Source organism: Poromitra crassiceps (assembly GCF_964638095.1).
Source record: "Poromitra crassiceps genome assembly, chromosome: 3".
Lineage (NCBI taxonomy): Eukaryota > Metazoa > Chordata > Actinopteri > Beryciformes > Melamphaidae > Poromitra > Poromitra crassiceps.
The window spans coordinates 70026491-70050564 of NC_139625.1; the positions used below are offsets into that span (position 1 = coordinate 70026491).

At 45.5% G+C, this 24074-nt stretch overlaps 1 protein-coding gene across 1 annotated transcript in view; it reads right to left on the reverse strand.

Moving 5' to 3' along the window:
- Nucleotides 1-24074, reverse strand: part of galnt16 (UDP-N-acetyl-alpha-D-galactosamine:polypeptide N-acetylgalactosaminyltransferase 16) — a 67224-nt gene that overhangs the window by 35398 nt on the left and 7752 nt on the right. The window contains exons 2-6 of the mRNA XM_083632785.1: nt 23146-23327; nt 19871-19969; nt 18599-18666; nt 8143-8208; nt 4632-4753 (exon numbers count right to left, since the gene is read on the reverse strand). Of these exons, the coding sequence (XP_083488911.1) occupies nt 4632-4753; nt 8143-8208; nt 18599-18666; nt 19871-19969; nt 23146-23327 (537 nt within the window). The remainder of the gene's footprint in view (nt 1-4631; nt 4754-8142; nt 8209-18598; nt 18667-19870; nt 19970-23145; nt 23328-24074) is intronic.

Sequence of the window (24074 nt, forward strand, 5' to 3'; positions counted from 1 at the left end):
TTTCAGGTATCATATGAAACTAGAAGATGTAAGGCATCGATTGGTACCAACCATGTAATGCTAGCTTGTCAGGACTGTAGGTAAATAACACTGCAAAGTTAGGCAAAATTTTGACAAGGGATTTTTTTTTAAAGGGGTCCTCTTTTTCACAGCCTAATGTTGGTAGGTGTGTGTCTGTGTTCGTTTTGAACCAGTAGCCATATGTTGTTATTTAGCCTTTCTGATACTATTGCACGGTTAAATAAAGCCAATATTATTTTATCTGGAAAACAAACATTGCTGGTATCCACAGTGGAAGTGGTCCCTGTGAAATTTGGTTCGGTACATAGTGGTACTTGGTCTGAAACGTTTGGGAACCCCTGCTATAGAGTATTTGTAACATTTCAACAGCTTATTAGTTGACAACAATTAAACAGTTTCCCTTTGTCTGCCGATGTTTACTTTTTACAGAAGTAAATTTGTTACACCGGTAATTTAACTATCAAGTAAAAATTTGGCAAGTAAGCACTACTTGTGTAAGATATTTTGGTACTCTGGACCGCTGCTGCTGCTGTGTGTTTGTGTGTCTGTGCGTGCTGTTGCTGCTGCTGTGTGTTTGTGTGTCTGTGCGTGCTGCTGCTGTGTGTGTGTGTGTGTGTCTGTGTTGCTGCTGCTGTGTGTGTGTGTGTCTGTGCGTGCTGCTGCTTCTGTGTGTGTGTTTGCGTGTCTGTGCATGCTGCTGCTGCTGTGTGTGTGTTTGTGTGTCTGTACTGCTGCTGTGTGTGTGTTTGTGTGTCTGTGCGTGCTGCTGCTGTGTGTGTTTGTGTGTCTGTGCGTGCTTCAAGAGACTAATAAAAAAAGCTTGCTGCAGGACATATCTGCAGCTCAGTGTGCCAAATCTCCCTCTTTTCCCACAGAAATCAGGGTGAACATTATTTCTGGTACAGAAGAAGAAAGATCTGGAGAACATCAAGAGATGAGGAGAAAAGTCTTCGAACCGTTAAAACGACCTCCTGTAACATGAACCTAAAAGTAAACATGATGTAAGAGAGAACTGTCCATAGTTCATAGTGTTTTTGTGAAATTGTGTGTGAGTATGCGTGTGTGCCAACACTGTTGTTTGCTGAAAGGGCATGTGTGTGTGTGTGTGTGTGTGTGTGTGTGTGTGTGTGTGTGTGTGTGTGTGTGTGCGCGTTTGCCTGCTTGTGCATGTGTACAGTACGCGCACTTGTGTAGCCGAACAGATTAACGTTGGACAATCCAAATGACTGTTTCCAATTACAGCCATCCCTCTCTTTGCTCAGAGCCTGAACCCATGGTGAACTTTGTGATCATCGCACCAAAGACTGCGAGTGAGTGCCACTCTGCCAGAGAGCGAAGGAACAGGGAGTGAGTGCCACTCTGCCAGAGAGCGAGGGAACAGGGAGTGAGTGCCACTCTGCCAGAGAGTGAGGGAACAGGGAGTGAGTGCCACTCTGCCAGAGAGCGAGGGAACAGGGAGTGCCACTCTGCCAGAGAGTGAGGAAACAGGGAGTGAGTGCCACTCTGCCAGAGAGTGAGGGAACAGGGAGTGAGTGCCACTCTGCCAGAGAGCGAGGGAACAGGGAGTGAGTGCCACTCTGCCAGAGAGTGAAGAAACAGGGAGTGCCACTCTGCCAGAGAGCGAAGAAACAGGGAGTGCCACTCTGCCAGAGAGCGAGGGAACAGGGAGTGAGTGCCACTCTGCCAGAGAGCGAGGGAACAGGGAGTGCCACTCTGCCAGAGAGTGAGGGAACAGGGAGTGAGTGCCACTCTGCCAGAGAGCGAGGGAACAGGGAGTGCCACTCTGCCAGAGAGTGAGGGAACAGGGAGTGAGTGCCACTCTGCCAGAGAGCGAAGAAACAGGGAGTGCCACTCTGCCAGAGAGCGAGGGAACAGGGAGTGAGTGCCACTCTGCCAGAGAGCGAGGGAACAGGGAGTGAGTGCCACTCTGCCAGAGAGCGAGGGAACAGGGAGTGAGTGCCACTCTGCCAGAGAGCGAGGGAACAGGGAGTGAGTGCCACTCTGCCAGAGAGCGAAGGAACAGGGAGTGAGTGCCACTCTGCCAGAGAGTGAGGGAACAGGGAGTGAGTGCCACTCTACCAGAGAGTGAGGGAACAGGGAGTGAATGCCACTCTGCCAGAGAGTGAGGGAACAGGGAGTGAGTGCCACTCTGCCAGAGAGCGAAGGAACAGGGAGTGAGTGCCACTCTGCCAGAGAGCGAGGGAACAGGGAGTGAGTGCCACTCTGCCAGAGAGCGAGGGAACAGGGAGTGAGTGCCACTCTGCCAGAGAGCGAAGGAACAGGGAGTGAGTGCCACTCTGCCAGAGAGCGAGGGAACGGGGACTGAGTGCCACTCTGCCAGAGAGTTAAGACAGTGAGGGAACAGGTAAGCTAGCTAATTACAGTAGCTTACCTAGGGAGGTTCTTTGGCTCTGCCCACTGATGTTTAACTCAGCCAATCAGATTACTTCTGTCTCCAAAAAAGTTCTGCCCTGAAGAACGTTTGTATAACTAAAGTTCCCATTTGGTTACGGTATTTCTGAATGTATGACTATTTTGGTCATGGGTTTCATACACTTTCTGTAATAAAAGATCTAAAAGCAGAAATTCTATCAGATGGGGGTCCCTGGGACAAAATCTTATCAAATGGGGGTCCGTGGTCTAATTTGTGTCAGTTTAGGGGTCCTTAACGTGAAAGGTTTGAGAATCACTGTCTTATTTGACAGATGAATGAACACAGGGCTAGGCGACAGCAGCCTGACAGAGGAGCTGGTGAATGATCTCATGCACATCAGACTGAAAGATTGTAATGTAAGCTGGATGAGTCATATAGCTGCCAACAGTCAAGGAGGCGTGCTGAGAGGAGCACACTGAGACAATGTGTGGAGTCTCCTGAATAAAACATGGAAGCTTTTGTATGGTACAGCCTCGCAAATATGCGGTTTGATGTTTTTTTGATGATAGTGTCTGTCCTCTGTACAAACAGGATCATTTTTGTGTCTTGTGAATATATAGCTGAGGTTGTTGTGCAGTGTAGTGCATAACAGTTGAAGTCTGTCATAACTAATTAAATGAATGATTTGAGGTTCTATTAAGTCTTTCAACTAAATGGCTGTAAATGGTGCTGTGTACAGTCGTTTTTGTACGTTAGTGGGACGAAAGAAGCGGTTATGGTTATGGTTATGGTTAACCAAAAAACAAGGAGGAACCAGAAGAGAAAGCACTTTGATTGTGAATAAACTGTTTCTTTGTGGTAGAAACTTGCGAATAAACAGTTTTGTGAGATGATGGAAAGGGTTCCTTTGGTGGAATGGGCTGACGCTGCAGAGTGGGCTGACGCTGCAGAGTGGGTGGGAGTGTTTTCCTGTGATGGGGGATGGATGGCGAGGGATTTGGGGAGCAGCTGTGCTGGTCGCGGCCCAGTTGCAGCATAGCATTCTCATGGCTATTAGTCATTAGCATCTCTTTCCACACCACAACAAGATTGCATTTGATCAAAACACCAGGCACTCAAGTCTCTGTGTATGTGTGTGTGAGCGCGCACGTTCATGCCTGTAGATGCTTATGTGTCTGTGTTAAGAGATGAACAATTAATCGCAAAAAAATATTGAAATTGCAATATGAACCGCAATTTCCAAATCGCAGAGGCTGCAATTAATTTCTTAAGACAGACAATGCAGGTATTTAGTTATGGCAAGAAAACCTTTTGATGATATATGAATCATAGTTTTCTGTCAAATAATCACAATTCAAATGTTGTCAGAATCTTTCAGTCATACTCTGCATGTGCGTGCTGTGCTCACGTGCATGACAGTGTGAAACAGATACAGAAGAAGGCTGTGAGAATGTGAACCAGGGTGAGAAATGAATGCGAGCTTGGTGCAAAAATGTCCTTGAAAGTTCATGTGAAATTAAAAATGAGGGGGCAAAAAAACCACTCTGCATAATTAAGAGCACCCTTTCTTTGCATTTCACCCTGTTCACATTGTTTTTGGTCAGCCGTGACTGTTTGTGACATACGGTCGGTATGCCAACGTGAATGCGAACACTGACCCCCATGGGCCAGCGTAGATACAGTAATTCATGCGAGTCTTTAGGGCCCGGGGGATTCTCCAGGCAAGAAAAAAAAATTTGATCAGAAAACAAAGCGAGCGTGCAGCAGCCTGAAGCGGCAGAAACTATCGGTGCGACACATAGTAGAGGAAAAATGCTGACAGCACACAAACCACTGCCTCAACATCATAAGAAAAGAGCGCGGAAAGATGGACTGGGTGGGGAAAATGGCTCCATACTTTTCCGTAAGCATTTTTCCCTCTAGGATAGTTCGTAAGGCCGGTTTCTAGCAATGGAGAAGAAATGTGTGATGTGTGGTGTGGCATAAAGCTGATCTTAGTGGTACACAAATCGAATGTTTAAAACGTATTTGCCAGTGCAACACAAATGCATTATTCTATTATTTATTATAAAATTGCCCCCTAAAAGTCCTTAAATGCCCCTAAACATCAGATTAAGGCGGTGGAAAATACCATCTGGAAAGTTTCATTTCTTGCCCTGGTGGGAGCCAAGTCCAAGATGGAGCTGCACATATTAGGTGTCTAATTGGAGAGTGTGAATGATGCGACGGCCTGTACCTCCTTCACTCTCTGGATCATGGGCTGCAGCCAGTCAGTGTTGACCTCACAGTGGCTGTCTAAGAAGGTCAAGATGGACGCAGAGGCGGTGTTCGCTCCTCGCACCCGAGACCGGATCAGACCTGCGGGAAACAGGCACATACCTTACCCACCCAGCCCATCACAATCTGACACGACTGAATGGCTTTGTTGCGACAAGAGATATCCACAAATGGTACAGGGGGTTGCTGCCATGAGAATAAAGCACATTATATGGGTCACCATTGAAGGAAAAATCCACCACAGATATTTACCTCCGCCAAGGAGGCTATGTTTTCAGTGCTGTTTGTCTGTCTGTTTGTTTACAGGATTACACAAAAACTACTAGGCCGACTTTCATGAAACCCCGTGGAAGGGTGTAGCATGGGCCAAGGTAGAAGGAACCCCTTGAATTTTGGAGCCGATCCGATCCGATATCATAGCAGACTGGACTTTTGGGCTTGGCGGAGGTCTGCGTTCTCCAAGTTCCCTTCTAGTCTTACATCGTTTCTCTCAAATATTTATGGATTAATTTTAGTAAGCAAAGTTTCTACAGAATAGTTTAATAGTATTTGGGAATTAAACCGTTTAATAGGATTAGTCTAAAGTTGACACCGGAGTGCCTCCTTGCTTTTTGCTCCATGAATGACTCAGTGTATAGAGTCAACCTTTTTACAGGAAACAAAAGTTGAAGAGTCTAATTGCTACGGCGACCCAACAGGGTCATGAAAGGTCTCTCGAGAATTTGGTGATATTGAATAAACTGCAGGTACTGATTTTTACCTATGTGGATATTGAACGTCAATTAAATGTGTCTATATGTAAGCCACATTGTGTCCGCAGAAAGGAATCGAACTCACAACTTACAGCACGGCAGGCAGATGCTCTAGCGAGGAGGCTAAAACTTGTGGGCTCTAACGTCTGTCGCTAGAGCATTTCTTGAGGCCTCGGGGAGTGAGGGTTACTCACTGCACAGCACCACCTGCTGGCTACTGTTGCATATATTTGAACAAGAAGTTGGGAGGCTGCATTGTTTGCTGTGTACTGGTAGTTTTTCACCTAAACTCTAAAGTTAATGAGGGAGAATGAACAGAGCAGAAAAAGAACATTTGTTTATATGCTTGTGGTGCCACCACAAGCGGCGGTGTTCTTGTTCTTGTGTCAGCATGTAATGTGAATCTCTGTCATTTACTGCACCAAGTGAATCAAATCATTCAGATTATATCAAGTTACAGTAATGATCACTTAGTCTTTAAGTCACGCCTGAGCGAGCTCACGCCACACCCTCCACACACGATTAAAACACGATTTCAGACGGAAGCCCGTCTTTATTGTCACACCAACACACGCATGCGGCCACAACACACACTCATGCTGACGGTGGCCGGTGAAATAGTCCTCTGCATTTGACCCATCCAGGCTTGTCCTTTCCTCCAGGGGGCAGGCCAGGAGCAGTGGTCGCTTTTTCTTTCCAGCGCCCGGGGACCATCATTGGACCAATTCCAGATGTTGTCGTCACTGGTCGGATGACGATCTTCTGCATGTTTTTAGTGGGGGGTTATGTACGGAGGAACCCCCTGGGGGGTACGGGGAGAACATGCAAACTCCACACAGAAAGGCCCTTTCGACGAGATAGCCCACCTGGGCAGTAGGCACTGGAGATATGGGGGGGTCACAACTCCAGCGCCCACAGCGTCCCAGGCGAGACTCAAACTCAGGACCTTCTAGCTGTGAGGCGACAGCGCTACCGACTGCGGCACCGTACCCCTACACCCATGTAGCAGGACGAGAACGACCAGCCCAGTTCTAACCTGCTTCTATGTTTCGTCAGCCTGAGTTCTGTCAGTCAAAACGATGTCTTCAGGCTACAAGGGAGAGAGGGAGTATCAGCAGACAGAGTTCTGTCAGTCAAAACTATGTCTTCAGGCTAGAAGTGGGTTTGGTTGTTTTGGCTCTTTCAGTTTGCCTGCTCTTTCCTGTTGCGTACGTCTAAAAATGTTTGAATAATTCACTTTATAATTCAGTTCTTATTAATACAGAAGAGATGAGCAAGCAATGAAAATGTAATTACAACCAGGATTAATAATGGAACTCGATAAGCGTGGCAGGGGGAACTTGGTATTGAATTATCTGACATTATATGGGAAAGGAGTTTGTCTGTGGTACAACTCTGCTCAGTTAATAGTAGACACCAGTTGATCCAATTTAAAGTTGCTCATCGTCTTCACTATTCTAAGCATAAGTTGCACAAGTTCTTCCCCTCTGTACGTTCTTCCCCTCTGTCTCACCACTGTGTGACAGGTGCCAGGTGTTAGAGGGCACTCTGTCTCATGCCTTCTGGTTCTGCCCTTCACTGACAGGATTCTGGGTCAAAATATTTGACTGGTACTCTAAGGCCTACAAAATAACCCTTCAGCCGGAGGCAGAACTCGCTATCTTCGGCAGTTCGGAGTCCTTTCTGGGCTTCCCCACAATTGTGCAACAGTCTCTGACACTGGGGACCACTGTCGCCAAAAAACGTATTCTGAAAGAATGGAAGTCTTCACGTTCTTTCCAACTGTGGTTGATGGACATGATCTCTGTTATAAGGATGGAGAGGCTCAGATCCATGAGAACCAACTCGCTTGGAAAGTTTCACACTATTTAGGACCCGTTTCTGGCCTACCTTGACCAGGTTAGGGGCGGTGGGTGACTTGCCCGGCTGGTTTGTGTTGGGCCCCTTGTATGGGACCCCATGTACGGCATCTTTTGTAAACACGTAAGCACCCTTATATGGGTGGTAGCACCATATTATAATTGTCAATATTATATGTATGCTTTTCTTTGTTTTCCTTTCCTGTGTCTGAGCCTGTTGGTTTGTTTTGTTTTGTTTGCACATTGTTAAAATTGAAAAAAAAACATATATAAAAAATTATAATGGAACTTGATGGTATTGCTTAGTGTGATACATTGTTAGATGAGTCCAAGTCGCTGCTTAAGATTTGACTTGATGCATGAAGAGAAGACTTGAGACTTGACTTGACTCGCCCTGTTTGCCCAAATTAAATTCTGGTGTCAGGTTTGGTCACTTCTCCACCCATAAGAATTGATGAATCAAAACTTCTGAGTGAAATCCAATCTGCCTCCTAAACAGCAGTGGGCAGGACCCCGTCCAGAGGATGCTGGACTCACCAACGTTAGATCTTTCCTTCTCTCCTTTGATATCAAAGGAGAAACAAAAAGATCTAACATGAGCTGGCTGTAAACATAAGCGAGCTGTGTGGCATTTAGTGACCTCACCTTAGAGGATTTCTGAAGTTCACATTTTTCAAACAGTTCCCCCTTGCTGCCATTTGTGAAGTGGCCCCAGTACAACTTTAATTTTGGATAAAAACTCATAATCCCACGAGCGTGAGATAGAGGCTCGAGTTTCAGGCGTGAGTTCCCCCCCGCATGGCCCGGAACACCCAACCCCACCCCACACACACGCCCGGCCCGGGCCCTCCACACTCACCCTCTCGCCTGCCGTTCCTCAGGCAATGCACTTTGGGGATCTGGGAGAGCAGCTGGCAGTCCTCAGCTGGAAGAGGAGAGCAGAGGAGATGGGATGTTATGGTGGAAATGGAACACACACAGAGAAAAATATGCCTTCTCAATCTGCGTCTCCCACTCACTTACACACACACACAATTTCCCACATACACAGATATGTAGGCTCACACTCCCTGTCATATACAGTATACTATGGCATATAAAGTCCACCTGTCACATTTGAAAAGAAACATCTATCGCTGCTCCATCACATTGCAGCTCTGCACATAATTAGGAACCCATAAACACACAGGGAAAATGCAATTTTCATCGGCTGAACTCTCAAACAAAAGGCTGCATTTCACCAGACAATCCAATTCAAAATCCTTGTTCCATAAACAAATCACAGAGGGCAGCACACAGGGTGGCCAATGCGTTCCCAATGTCTCATCTCTCTGTTACAGTACATGAGTAACATAACAAATCACACAGGGCGGCCTCGTTACCATCGTCTCATCTCTCTGTTACAGTACATGAGTAATATAACAAATCACACAGGGCGGCCTCGTTACCATCGTCTGATCTCTCTGTTACAGTACATGAGTAATATAACAAATCACACAGGGCGGCCTCGTTACCATCGTCTGATCTCTCTGTTACAGTACATGAGTAATATAACAAATCACACAGGGCGGCCTCGTTACCATCGTCTGATCTCTCTGTTACAGTACATGAGTAATATAACAAATCACACAGGGCGGCCTCGTTACCATCGTCTCAGCTCTCTGTTACAGTACATGAGTAATATAACAAATCACACAGGGCGGCCTCGTTACCATCGTCTCAGCTCTCTGTTACAGTACATGAGTAATATAACAAATCACACAGGGCGGCCTCGTTACCATCGTCTGATCTCTCTGTTACAGTACATGAGTAATATAACAAATCACACAGGGCGGCCTCGTTACCATCGTCTCAGCTCTCTGTTACAGTACATGAGTAACATAACAAATCACACAGGGCGGCCTCGTTACCATCGTCTGATCTCTCTGTTACAGTACATGAGTAATATAACAAATCACACAGGGCGGCCTCGTTACCATCCTCTGATCTCTCTGTTACAGTACATGAGTAATATAACAAATCACACAGGGCGGCCTCGTTACCATCGTCTCATCTCTCTGTTACAGTACATGAGTAATATAACAAATCACACAGGGCGGCCTCGTTACCATCGTCTGATCTCTCTGTTACAGTACATGAGTAATATAACAAATCACACAGGGCGGCCTCGTTACCATCGTCTCATCTCTCTGTTACAGTACATGAGTAATATATCTGGCACGGACGGACCTTTTGTTGATTTGTAATAACAGACGTCGTTATAAGCAACATACAAACACAGGTACTCTCGCCCTCACACACACACACACACACACACACACGCACGCACACACACACACACACACATGAAACAACAAGCATGATGACAAGTTCTGATCCTGTTGTGTGTACAAACCTGTTGGTTTTTGTTTATTGTGTGTGTGTGTGTGTGTGTGTGTGTGTGTGTGTGTGTGTGTGTGTGTGTGTGTGTGTGTGTGTGTGTGTGTGTGTGTGAGCTGATGTGTGCTGTGTGTCAGGGGACCTGTGCATGACAGCATGAGTGTTAGTGCATTAGCTGCAGAGTGTGACAGCTGGTGTGTGTGAGAGGGTGTGTGTGTGTGTGTGTGTGTGCGAGCGCGCGCGCGCGTGTGTGTGCCTGTGTCTGTGTGTGTGTGTAATCTGTGCATGTGTGCGTGCAACCGTGCGTGCATGTGTGTATTGAGAGGGGGTTGGAGGGTTTTAATGGCAAACCACTCAGGGACGGACAGTAGAATGTCATGGACCACACCCACTGAGCAGATGTTGTATACATATACTGTATAGATAGCCAAAGTGAACGTCACTTCCTGCTTCAGCACTGTACCAGAGATTTTCATCCGCCATTTATTTTCCCATAGACATTTCGTAAAATGCTTATAAAAATAGTTTTACTGGTTCAAACCAAATGGTACAGATATATCTAGAAACGGGAGAGATCGCATAATATCGGACACTCACTTGGACCAAAACGTAAACAAATGCGGGTTTGAAGAAAATATTTTTTCTAGGTTTTTTTAAGTTTTGGTCCGAGTGAAATGTTCTATGTTCTCTCCCGATTATAGCTGAACCGAATCTGGTAGCGAGGACATTTTTTTGTGGCCCTCTCTATCATCAAAGTTGCCCATCCATTGGTTACGGCATGACAATATTTGTTCGCCCCCCAGCAACAATCTGGGTTTCTCATGTGGCCCCTCATGAAAAATAGTTGCCCACCCCTGGTCTAGGGGCATAGGAACTCTTATGTGATTTTCTACATAAGAAATTTAAATTTGATGTGGATCCCTGCATCTTTTGTTCTGCTGAGGCTGAAACCATTTATTTTTTAAATGTTCTTTCATTAAATTGTTTTGGTCTGAAATTCATAATTGGTTGTCCTTGACAACCAGATGAAAAATTGACAATATACCTTCTTTTACTTACAATGATATTTACTTTATGGACGATTTAAATCCTGATGTTTCAGATATTGTGAATCTTGTTATTCTCTTGGGTAAATATACCATATTCATTATTCACACTTGTAAGTGGAAAGGCACTCCCCCCTCTTTCACTGTATTCATTTGTAATTTTGTCAACTACTTTGAAATATTTGGAAAATGTGAACAAAAAGGTTTAAAAAAATGCTTATTGCATTTTTTTGCCAATTTCCTGGTCCTTTCTATTTTAGTTGTCTCCGTCCTTACGCCTTTGTGCTTTTCATCTGTACCATACCTAACTGTTTTTTTTCTATACTATGTAACATAATTTCCACCATTGTCTAGTTTATATACCGGTACTTGTAATGTAAAGGTATTCCCTATCTTGCTTTGTATATTTTCCTTGTGTTTAATAAAGGGGAAAAAAATCACACCAAGTCAGTCAACAAGGGGTTAATCCCTGGTCATGACCATTCAGACAGGACCCGGGTCACGACCTGGGATCAATGCATAACAATTAGCATAAAATAGAACCGGGGTCGTGCTGCTAGTCACACTTAACCCTAACCCTAACTCTAACCCTAATAAATCAACCCTGGTCTGACCCTGCTGGGTCATCAAGCCGAGTCGGGCAACCCCCATGTCCCTTACAGACACTAAATCAACCTGGGAATAAAGGGGTATCAGTGTCAAATGGTGGTCAAATGCTATTTCAGAGGCTTTGTGTGTGTGTGTGTGTGTGTGTGTGTGTGTGTGTGTGTGTGTGTGTGTGTGTGTGTGTGTGTGTGTGTGTGTGTGTGTGTGAGAGAGAGAGACACTGTGTGTGTATTCCGTGTGCATGTTTATTTATCTTGCATGTGCATGAGTGTGTGTGTGTGTGTGTGCGTGTGTGTGTGTGTGTGTGTGTGTGTGTGTGTGTGTCTGTATGTCTGTGTGTCTATGTGTGTGTGTGTCTGTCTGTCTGTGCGTGCGTGCAGGTGTGCGTGCGCACGCATGTGAGGCGAGTCCATGTGTGTGTCCAGACGCTATTGGAGTCACATGCTGTCACAGCAAAGATCACTGTACTTGATTGAGGACGGTGCTTTTATGATTAAGGCGAGAGACTTAACAGGATTATGGAGGCAGGACAATCCCTCCCTCTGACACCCCCACACACACACACACACCCAAGCCCCCCACCCGTCTGTCAGCCAGCCTGCCAGGTCACGTCTCAGTCTGTCTCTGTCGGCTTATGTACAGTAGGGAGGATCCACGCTCACGTCTCAGGTGACTGGCTGTCTGAACCTCAGCTGTACGTTACCATAATGTGACCTGTCACCTGGAATTTAATTTAAAACCAATCCAAAAACCAGAAAAACGAAAAGCAGTCTATTTATGAAACTATACATGTGACGTATAAGAAGACGTTTTTTTTTACCCTATTGTGTTTGGTGAAGCAGAAAATGAATATGTCTTGCATATTCAGTGTTTCCCCTAGAAAAATGTTCAGGCCTGGAGGGATACTATTATGGGATGCGATGCGAACAGTTGTATTATGGGATGTGCGTTTCCCAGGCAACAACACATGTTGACACATTTTGGAACGCTGGCACGATACTCCTAAAAGCAAAATGCTAATTGTTTTGAATGATTTGGCATCTTCTATTACTGTCAACAGTACTGTCAACACCAGTATTGTTGTATTGTAATTATGGCTGTCAAACGATTAATTTTCTTAATCGCAATTAATCTTGCGATTAACTATAGTTAATCGCGATTAATCACATCTTTGTATTGCATGTTTAAAATGCCATTATTTTGCATTTCAAAGCATTTTTGATTCAATATTAATAATTCTTACCAGTGTGTCGTGATTGGGAATCAAATGAATGCAAATAAATGTACTTTGTGATATTGAATTTTAGATTTATTTTCAATTCAATAGAAGTGCAATGTAGACAGGAGGTAACAATGTGTACAAAATATATCTTGAACAGAAAATAAATGCACAATTGTAAACAGTACATTACACGCTCCAGAACTGATACTTCCGGCGGTGGCGCTGTGGAGCAGTCGAAACCCAAAATTACACAGCCGAAGAAGGCTGTATCTGAGCTAAAAACATTGGCACTTCCATGTGAATAATGGCGCGGTATTGGAAACTACGGAAGATTTTGGAGTACATTGGCGCCGTAGCATTGGATAACAACATTGTGTGCGGTGCAGGTAGACTGGGCTCAGTGTGGTGCAGGTAGACTGGCTCAGTGTGGTGCAGGTAGACTGGCTCAGTGTGGTGCAGGTAGACTGGGCTCAGTGTGGTGCAGGTAGACTGGCTCAGTGTGGTGCAGGTAGACTGGCTCAATGTGGTGCAGGTACTGTAGACTGGCTCAGTGTGGTGCAGGTAGACTGGCTCAGTGTGGTGCAGGTAGACTGGCTCAGTGTGGTGCAGGTACTGTAGACTGGCTCAGTGTGGTGCAGGTAGACTGGCTCAATGTGGTGCAGGTACTGTAGACTGGCTCAGTGTGGTGCAGGTAGACTGGCTCAGTGTGGTGCAGGTAGACTGGCTCAGTGTGGTGCAGGTACTGTAGACTGGCTCAGTGTGGTGCAGGTACTGTAGACTGGGCTCAGTGTGGTGCAGGTACTGTAGACTGGGCTCAGTATGGTGCAGGTACTGTAGACTGGGCTCAGTGTGGTGCAGGTAGACTGGCTCAGTGTGGTGCAGGTACTGTAGACTGGCTCAGTGTGGTGCAGGTACTGTAGACTGGGCTCAGTGTGGTGCAGGTAGACTGGCTCAGTGTGGTGCAGGTACTGTAGACTGGGCTCAGTGTGGTGCAGGTAGACTGGCTCAGTGTGGTGCAGGTACTGTAAACTGGCTCAGTGTGGTGCAGGTACTGTAGACTGGGCTCAGTGTGGTGCAGGTACTGTAGACTGGCTCAGTGTGGTGCAGGTACTGTAGACTGGGCTCAGTGTGGTGCAGGTAGACTGGCTCAGTGTGGTGCAGGTACTGTAGACTGGCTCAGTGTGGTGCAGGTACTGTAGACTGGGCTCAGTGTGGTGCAGGTAGACTGGCTCAGTGTGGTGCAGGTACTGTAGACTGGGCTCAGTGTGGTGCAGGTAGACTGGCTCAGTGTGGTGCAGGTACTGTAAACTGGCTCAGTGTGCTGCAGGTACTGTAGACTGGGCTCAGTGTGGTGCAGGTAGACTGGCTCAGTGTGGTGCAGGTACTGTAGACTGGGCTCAGTGTGGTGCAGGTAGACTGGCTCAGTGTGGTGCAGGTACTGTAAACTGGCTCAGTGTGGTGCAGGTACTGTAGACTGGGCTCAGTGTGGTGCAGGTACTGTAGACTGGCTCAGTGTGGTGCAGGTACTGTAGACTGGGCTCAGTGTGGTGCAGGTAGACTGGCTCAGTGTGGTGCAGGTACTGTAGACTGGCTCAGTGTGGTGCAGGTACTGTAGACTGGGCTCAGTGTGGTGCAGGTACTGTAGACTGGCTCAGTGTGGTGCAGGTACTGTAGATTGGGCTCAGTGTGGTGCAGGTACTGTAGACTGGGCTCAGTGTGGTGCAGGTAGACTGGCTCAGTGTGGTGCAGGTAGACTGGCTCAGTGTGGTGCAGGTACTGTAGATTGGGCTCAGTGTGGTGCAGGTACTGTAGACTGGGCTCAGTGTGGTGCAGGTAGACTGGCTCAGTGTGGTGCAGGTAGACTGGCTCAGTGTGGTGCAGGTACTGTAGACTGGGCTCAGTGTGGTGCAGGTAGACTGGCTCAGTGTGGTGCAGGTACTGTAGACTGGGCTCAGTGTGGTGCAGGTAGACTGGCTCAGTGTGGTGCAGGTAGACTGGCTCAGTGTGGTGCAGGTAGACTGGCTCAGTGTGGTGCAGGTAGACTGGCTCAGTGTGGTGCAGGTAGACTGGCTCAGTGTGGTGCAGGTAGACTGGCTCAGTGTGGTGCAAGGTAGACTGGCTCAGTGTGGTGCAGGTAGACTGGGCTCAGTGTGGTGCAGGTACTGTAGACTAGGCTCAGTGTGGTGCAGGTAGACTGGGCTCAGTGTGGTGCAGGTACTGTAGACTAGGCTCAGTGTGGTGCAAGGTAGACTGGCTCAGTGTGGTGCAGGTACTGTAGACTGGGCTCAGTGTGGTGCAGGTAGACTGGCTCAGTGTGGTGCAGGTAGACTGGCTCAGTGTGGTGCAGGTACTGTAGACTGGGCTCAGTGTGGTGCAGGTACTGTAGACTGGGCTCAGTGTGGTGCAGGTAGACTGGCTCAGTGTGGTGCAGGTAGACTGGCTCAGTGTGGTGCAGGTACTGTAGACTGGGCTCAGTGTGGTGCAGGTAGACTGGCTCAGTGTGGTGCAGGTACTGTAGACTGGCTCAGTATGGTGCAGGTAGACTCGCAGAGGGGAACAATCCAAGCATTAGTAACCTAATAGATCTCCTACTGCTGCTGCCACAGACACTCTGCTGTTTGCATGTCTCGCCAGCTTTGACACCCTGCTGTGTGTGTGTGTGTGTGTGTGTGTGTGTGTGCGCGTGCATGCGTATATGCACGTGTGTGTCTGTATGTGTGTGTGTATGTGTGTGTGTGTGTGTGTGTGTGTGTGTGTGTGTGTGTGTGTGTGCGTGCACGTGTGTGTGCGTATGTGTGTGTGCGTTAGTGCCTACATACACAGTGAATGTAGGCCATTGTGCGGTTTCCCAGACAGCCCAGATGCATGTGGTGTTATTAGAGAAAGTGTTGAGGACAGTGTGTAGCATGAGCTCATGTATTTCTCCTGCCTGATGCTGACAAGGGGAATGGTGGCTGTAATGCCGTTCTCATTCATACACTTCATACACCCTCATCAGTTACTTCCAAAATAGCCTCCTCATTTTCTCTCCTCATCTTCTGTAATGTCAAGGTCATCTAGACCTCCGATGCCCTCAGTGATCAGTTGCATAAAAATAAAGCAATTTCATATTTACTTCTCAAGGCAGTTTGATCAGCTCAGTCGCCAGAATGAAATGTCGACATTTTTGGAATCCACAGAAATGAAAAATATGAACATTTCTGAAACAAAATATGTTGCATATCATGTTTCTAGATACATGAATATTAATGTTATAGACATCAGAGAGTCTAACAACTGTCTCGTGTTGCAGTATGTCACTGTAGCGTCCCCATCTTGCAAGCAAGAGAGCGCCAGTTCGACTCCAGAGCGAGGAATGTTCCAACCCAAACCATAACCCTAACTCTAACCAAGCTGCTTTGTTGCCTAAACATAACCAAGTTGCTTTGTTGCCTAAACCTAACCAAGCTGCTTTGTTGCCTGAACCTAACCAAGTTGCTTTGTTGCCTAAACCTAACCAAGTTGCTTTGTTGCCTAAACCTAACCAACTTGCTTTGTTGCCTAAACCTAACCAAGTTGCTTTGTTGCCTAAACCTAACCAACTTGCTTTGTTGCCTAAACCTAACCAAGTTGCTTTGTTGCCTAAACCTAACCAAGTTGCTTTGTTGCCTAAACATAACCAAGTTGCTTTGTTTTCTGAACCTAACCAAGTTGCTTTGTTGCCTAAACCTAACCAAGTTGCTTTGTTGCCTAAACATAACCAAGCTGCTTTGTTGCCTGAACCTAACCAAGTTGCTTTGTTGCCTAAACCTAACCAAGTTGCTTTGTTGCCTAAACCTAACCAAGTTGCTTTGTTGCCTAAACCTAACCAAGCTGCTTTGTTGCCTGAACCTAACCAAGTTGCTTTGTTGCCTAAACCTAACCAAGTTGCTTTGTTGCCTAAACCTAACCAACTTGCTTTGTTGCCTAAACCTAACCAAGTTGCTTTGTTGCCTAAACCTAACCAATTTGCTTTGTTGCCTAAACCAAGTTGCTTTGTTGCCTAAACATAACCAAGTTGCTTTGTTGTCTGAACCTAACCAAGTTGCTTTGTTGCCTAAACCTAACCAAGTTGCTTTGTTGCCTAAACCTAACCAAGTTGCTTTGTTGCCTAAACCTAACCAAGTTGCTTTGTTGCCTAAACCTAACCAATTTGCTTTGTTGCCTAAACCTAACCTAACCAAGTTGCTTTGTTGCTTAAACCTAACCAAGTTGCTTTGTTGCCTAAACCTAACCAAGTTGCTTTGTTGCCTAAACCTAACCAAGCTGCTTTGTTGCTTAAACCTAACCTAACCAAGTTGATTTGTTGCTTAAACCTAACCAAGATGCTTTGTTGCCTAAACCTAACCAAGTTGCTTTGTTGCCTAAACCTAACCAAGCTGCTTTGTTGCCTAAACCTAACCAAGCTGCTTTGTTGCCTAAACCTAACCTAACCAAGCTGCTTTGTTGCTTAAACCTAACCAAGTTGATTTGTTGCTTAAACCTAACCAAGCTGCTTTGTTGCCTAAACCTAACCAAGCTGCTTTGTTGCCTAAACCTAACCAAGCTGCTTTGTTGCTTAAACCTAACCTAACCCAGTTGCTTTGTTGCTTAAACCTAACCAAGATGCTTTGTTGCCTAAACCTAACCAAGTTGCTTTGTTGCCTAAACCTAACCAAGCTGCTTTGTTGCTTAAACCTAACCAAGCTGCTTTGTTGCCTAAACCTAACCAAGCTGCTTTGTTGCCTAAACCTAACCTAACCAAGCTGCTTTGTTGCTTAAACCTAACCAAGTTGCTTTGTTGCTTAAACCTAACCAAGCTGCTTTGTTGCCTAAACCTAACCAAGCTGCTTTGTTGCCTAAACCTAACCAAGCTGCTTTGTTGCCTAAACCTAACCAAGCTGCTTTGTTGCCTAAACCTAACCAAGCTGCTTTGTTGCCTAAACCTAACCAAGTTGCTTTGTTGCTTAAACCTAACCAAGCTGCTTTGTTGCTTAAACCTATCCAAGCTGCTTTGTTGCCTAAACCTAACCAAGCTGCTTTGTTGACTAAACCTAACCAAGCTGCTTTGTTGACTAAACCTAACCAAGCTGCTTTGTTGACTAAACCTAACCAAGCTGCTTTGTTGCCTAAACCTAACCAAGCTGCTTTGTTGACTAAACCTAACCAAGTTGTTTTGTTGCCTAAACCTAACCAAGCTGCTTTGTTGCTTAAACCTAACCAAGTTGCTTTGTTGACTAAACCTAACCAAGCTGCTTTGTTGCCTAAACATAACCAAGTTGCTTTGTTGCCTAAACCTAACCAAGCTGCTTTGTTGCCTAAACCTAACCAAGCTGCTTTGTTGCTTAAACCAAACCAAGTTGATGTACTTGCCTAAAACATAAGCAAAGTTATTTTAGTTATGTTTAACATTGGAAAGGCAGCAAGGTTTTTATTTAACTGCTGTTTTGTTTCAAATGTCATGTTTTAGAAATGTGTTTTGTTATAAATTTACGTTGATTGATACTGTACATATCCCTGTTTTTGGGGGGATTTTTTAAATCGTGCCTGTATGGACACCCGACCAAGCCGGAGGTAACACAAGGATGCGAACCTGCGCCCCTCGTGTTGGTAAGCATGGAATCTACCGCTACACTACCCGGACACCCGTACATATCCCTAGTTTTCAGACATGTAAAATGCCAATGTTTTGTTCTGGTGATTGGGTTGTCAGTGTCAGCAATTTCATATGGCGCTAACCTCCTTTTCTGCATTGTCAAGGCAGTTTCATCTCCACCAGCAGGCTCATTGATCAGCTACAGAAAAAACTAAGCCATTCCTCTGGATGCTACCACCTCCGATTCAATATCTAATTTTCTCTAATGTCAGGTTTTGACCTTCAGCATCTTCAAAGCTCTCCTCCTGTCTCTTGACATTATCGTCCCCCCGGCTACATTTTCCTATTATTTGGCCTTCTCATCTGCCAGAATATTCCTCTGACATTAGCGTGAGCTGAGATTCAGAGCGGGTGCCAGCATGAAAGCAGCTGAACATCTTGCAGCAAGAGAAAAGGGCAGAAAACTCACGATCGGAGCTGAAGTCGTCTATCAGGATTATTTCCTGAACCAGAGGCGGGGGGCTCCGCATCAGGACGCTGAGTGAGGGAGGGAGACATGGGAGAATGATGAGAAGAGAGATCACAGATCATGTTTCCATCAATGTATTTTGAGGCACATTTTGAAGTATTGCATTGGAAAAGGTTGATAGAAACGTCAAAATTCAGGGCGGGAAACTTCCTCAATCTCAAAAGTTTTTACGCTCGCTTGAGGTGGTTTTTGCCTTCTTTGAAAAACAGTTAAAGTCCCTGGAAACCAGAAATATTTTTTTATTATTTAGCATTTTGAGTTCATCACATCACAGGAACCTATGTTAATAAGCCACCAGCCAAATTTGAACGATGATGAACGTTTGACAGTCATGGCAAAAGTGATGAGAATCAATTAGATTTTAGAGTGTATTTTCTCCTGCGGACTGTGTGGGCGTGTCCCGTCTGCAGCAGAGGAGACCTGCTGGAGGAGACCTCTCCGTTAACGGAGAGAGAGAGAGAGAAGGAGAGAGAGAGAGAAGGAAAGAGAGATGGAGTGTGTGTGTGTGTGTTCGCGCGTTGCTCGACGCATAGCACAGACAGAGAGGGTTTACAGAGAGGAAGAGATCTCTGCGCTGCGAGTGCACAGCGATACTGTGTGTCAGTGTGTGTGTGTGCGCGTGTGATTCGATTAAATCTTATGACGTGATAAGATCATGCATTTTAGCACCACGCGCACCGCTCTCTTCAATGAGGAAATGGAAATCCAGACCTTGTAGAAAAGTGGCGATTTTAAGGCTTTGGGTTGAAAGTAATGGCTCATACTTTCTGAGCCACACAATTACTCACATAAGACCCTAAATAACATAGTTAGAACGTTTTTGTGGATTTTGGTTTCCAGGGACTTTAATGCGCGAAATGTGAGATGGAAACACCTTTTTTGAATAAGTGATCAGCTGGACCCTGTGTTGTGCACAGCTGGTCCGGTCTGCTGTGTTCTGCTGGCGGAACAGAGCGGTGCCCAAACCAACCCAAATGGCCCGATAACCCTGCAGCAGATCAAATGTTGTTCTGGATCCTAAAGTGTTGCACTCAAAGGCTCTCCATCCCTAAAATGCCTTTTGCCCATTGACTCCCACAACTGTTTTTTTGCATCTCGTTTCCCAGATGTATGGTGAGCATAGTAGAATGGTTAAAAAGTTTTCTTAGAATTTGCGCGAAAACTGAATGGAAACCCAGCTATCATTCTGGTCTCGGCCGGCAAGCTCCGTACCTTTTGATGGTGCGCAGGAGAGTAGAGCGAGCCTCGTTGTGGAACGTGATGATGATGCTCGTGGAGGGAAGATCTGTGTCATAATTCACAGCTGCACACCTGGAGAGAATAACACACAACTCAATGTGAGGGGGTGGATCCTCTCTCTATCTACTTTCACAGTCATTTCAGCAGCCCTGCCCCCTTGCCCAAAATCTATAACCTTGTGAGGCAGCTGGCTTTGCCAGATCACGATCACTCGAGAAATCCATCTTGTCAAGCTATTGGTTTAACTCCGTCCAAGCAGTGGGCTAGACCAATCAGCGTCCAGAGGCAGCTACGGGCGGGACTTAAGTGTGACGACAACCAGAGCAATCTAGTAAGAGAGTGGCATCAGCGGAGCTCCAAAATGTGTGACTCAGTAGCCAATGAATAGCCAGGAAGGTTGCTACGTTTGAATGCTAAAATAAAGCTGATAATATACAATTTGATTCTTTAAACGTCTGACCCTTTCAAAGTACATCACAAACGGTCCATTTTGCTGCAACTCGACAGCGCTGCTTAATCCAGAACCTTACTTCCGGGAACTTTTGTGAGGTAAAAAACTGGTCCATTGGAGTGAATGGAGATGTCGCAACTCTTCTATTATACGGCTCTGACGACAGATGGTTCATCCAATCCCTGCCAGGTCTTTTTTTTAATGCACCTGCCCTTTTGCAAAGACGAGGTCCCAGATGGTTATCTGTAACAAATCATCTGGCAGCGTCATTTTCCAAAATCTAAAGCCTTAAAAAAGACAGTCATTCATCGTGCCATCAATCATTGGAATAGCTGCCCCCTTTATATACGTCAATCTAATAGTCAAATACCATTTAAGATTGCATTATTTATAAGCAGCTGCTCAATAGTCCAGTGTTGGTCATGTACAGCGTCTTGTTCTTGTTCCCTGGTGAGACTAATTCATCCCTTCTACTCATTGGGTCAGCAGAGTCAGAAATCAATGAATCATCGAAATGAATGTTTGAGTATGTAACACAATTAGATGGGTACATGTGATGAACATAGCGTAACCCAAATTTGATGTTTTATATAATGTGTGTATATTATATATATATGTGTGTGTGTGTGTGTGTGTGTGTGTGTGTGTGTGTGTGTGTGTGTGTGTGTGTGTGTGTGTGTGTGTGTGTGTGTGTGTATACCATACTAACTAAGCAATTTGAAGAATCACTTCAGCTTCTGGTAACTTGTGATGGGCATTTGTCATTAGTCATTTTTATTATTAATTTATTTATTTATTTGATCAATCAAGTTTTTTCCTTCTGATTTCCCCTCCGTTTTCTCCCCAATTATACTTGGGCAATTCCCTGATAGGGTGTCCCAGGCATTGCTCCACCCCCTCTGCCAATCTGGGGAGAGTTGAGTAGCACATGCTTTCTCCAATACATGTGCAGTCGCCAGCCTCTTCTTTTCACCTGACAGCAAAGAGATTCACCGGCAGAACGTAGCGCGTGGGAGGATCATCACGCTATTCCAGCGACCAGGATACATAATCCTTACTCCTTAATCCGGCTTCCCACCCGCAAACATGGCCAATTATGCCTGTATAGACAGACGCCAAACATAGGCAGAGGTAACGGGGGCTCGAACCTGACACCCTTGTGTTGGTAGGCAGGGAATCTACCGCTGCACTACCCGGATGCCTAATTGTCATTATTTTTGACATTTTCTAGACTAAATGATGAATGGATCAATCGAAAAAGTCACTAATTAAAATAATTGTTAGTGGCAGCCCTACACACATCTACGATGCTTCAGATGTCTGGCAAGTGGCGATAGCAATATCCATCACTGTAGGAGTACTCCTCAGTATTGATGCTAGAATGACAGAAATATCCGGTTGCCAAGCAACATCTGAACACATTTTTGACCCTGTGTCTTAATTTGACACCTGTTGCTGGGAACGGCCTGTAACCATAGACGTTAAACTTTTGAAGGAGGGCATTTCAGACTAAATGACTGGCCTGTTAACGTCCTGGCTGTCACACACTCTGCCGCAGGGAAAAGATGGGTGTCACACACATGAAAACGATGGTCACTCACTACCGATTCTGTCATTCAAGAACATTTTCCCATTTGTCCACAACAGTTCACTGCAGAATTACAAAAATAGACGCTCTATCATTTCTTGCTCCATGAGCAGCTAGTTTGCGTTTACATTACACACATGTTTTGGAGTGACATTATTAACAGGGGTGACTTTTGTATAAGGCTCCTTTCACTTATTGCACACTTATGTAGATTGATGCCAGCATGTTGCCATTTTATATGAGACTCATCCCTCCATATGAAATTGTACGGCATCTTATAAAGCATGGAGCAAGTGGCGTGGGGAATCTTACTGATGTTAATGAGGCTATCTAATGTGAGTTGTTGTGAAAAGCCAGTTCTCTATCGGTGCATTCTCTGTCCTTCGACTCCCATGGCTGTTGCCAGGGTCTCAGCTCTCAGATTTCAGTCTTGGTGAGTCTTAACCACACACACCCAGCCAGTCTGGGCCCGGCAAAATCTCCAAACCCATTTGGAACTAGAAGGGCACAGAGAGCGCAGCGCTCTGCCAACATTCATACTATTATTGCATGTTCGTGAGTCGGATCCGGATCCGCTCCAAAATCTAATGGGTTCTTCCTTTTCCATAATCTTGCTAACAAACAAACAAACAGCGTAGGGGGGGAAAACTCCTTGGTGGAGCTAAAAACTCTTACCGGGCTCCAAACGGTCTGGAGTCACCAGGAGGACCAAAGTCTAGAATTCAGAACACAATCACACTATGGAAACTGTAGGCCAACCAATGGGGTTGATCACCCCTCTCCTCCTCCTCCTCCTCCAGCCTCGGTTAGGAATGGTTAGGATGGTCTGGTCCTGCTTAATCTACATTGAAATCATAGTGTGTTCAAGGTCTGCCTGAGACACAATCTTTTAGACCAAATACCTCGATATCAATAAAGTGATGATATTTTGGGGGAATGAGTGCTTTCATAAGTCAAGATAATCTTGAAAATTAGTAATGATCATCAGTAATAATCAGTAATATGGATATGTTGAGCAGATAACGCCAATAATTGTTCATTTTACTCAGCCAGAACAGGCTAAGTTCAGAATATTGCATCACTTGTATCAGGAAGAACTAAGTGATTTCACAATATAACGATAATCAAAACCCCAGACGACAGCTAGTCTCACATCACAATATCTATATTATACGATATATCGCTATGTACGATATTGTCTGTCCTCACCTGTAGTGGCGGGTGTCCCTGATGGCTCTCTCGCTGCCCAGGCGGTCGCTCTCCTGCAGGTTGAAGGCGTGCTCTCTGTAGGGGTCATCCCCTGGCCTCAGCTGCTTCCCGGACAGGTAGGCCTTCTCATCCAAGCCCCCCAGCAGCTGGCCCTGCTGCTCGGCCCGCGGCGGCTGGCTCACCTGCACAGAGACGCACACATCACACCTGCTGATTTGAGGTGAATTTCTGACTTGGAGTTTTCTCTCCCAGCTGCAGTTTAAAAAAATCACCTACAATACTAACAATAATATTCTTCCACAGAAAAGTGACATCAATAATTTGGCATTACTTTATTATTAGTATTATTATTATCATTATCATCATCATCTATTTATTTATTTATTGGGGAGGGGCAACTGCCCATTTTCCCAACTTGATTTTTGGCAAGTCTGCGTGGTGTTCTGGTGTGTGCCTGCCTGGGTATGGATGGACTAGTGACTGAAGATTAAGACTTTGGTGGGATTTGCAAAACACACACACACACACACACACACACACACACACACACACACACATTCTCCCTCTCACTTGTTTGCAACTTGTCAACAAAGTGCTCCTTCACTGTTACTTCTGTCAACAAACCACTCCTCTGCCACATCTAGATGACTGTGTGAAATGACTGGATGACATCTTTGATGAGGGAGGAGGGGTCGAGGTCGTACAGAATGTAGGGAAACAGTGGATGGATAAATCCAGAAGGAGGCGGTAATGCAACATAAAGGATGCCTACTGCCATAAAACACCAAAAAAGAAGAAGAAGAAGAAGAAGAAGAAGAAGAAGAAGAAGAAGAAGAAGAAGAAGAAGAAGAAGAAGAAGAAGAAGAAGAAGAAGAAGAAGAAGAAGAAGAAGACATGTGCGCAATGTTTGGAGAGAATGTAGGGAAACA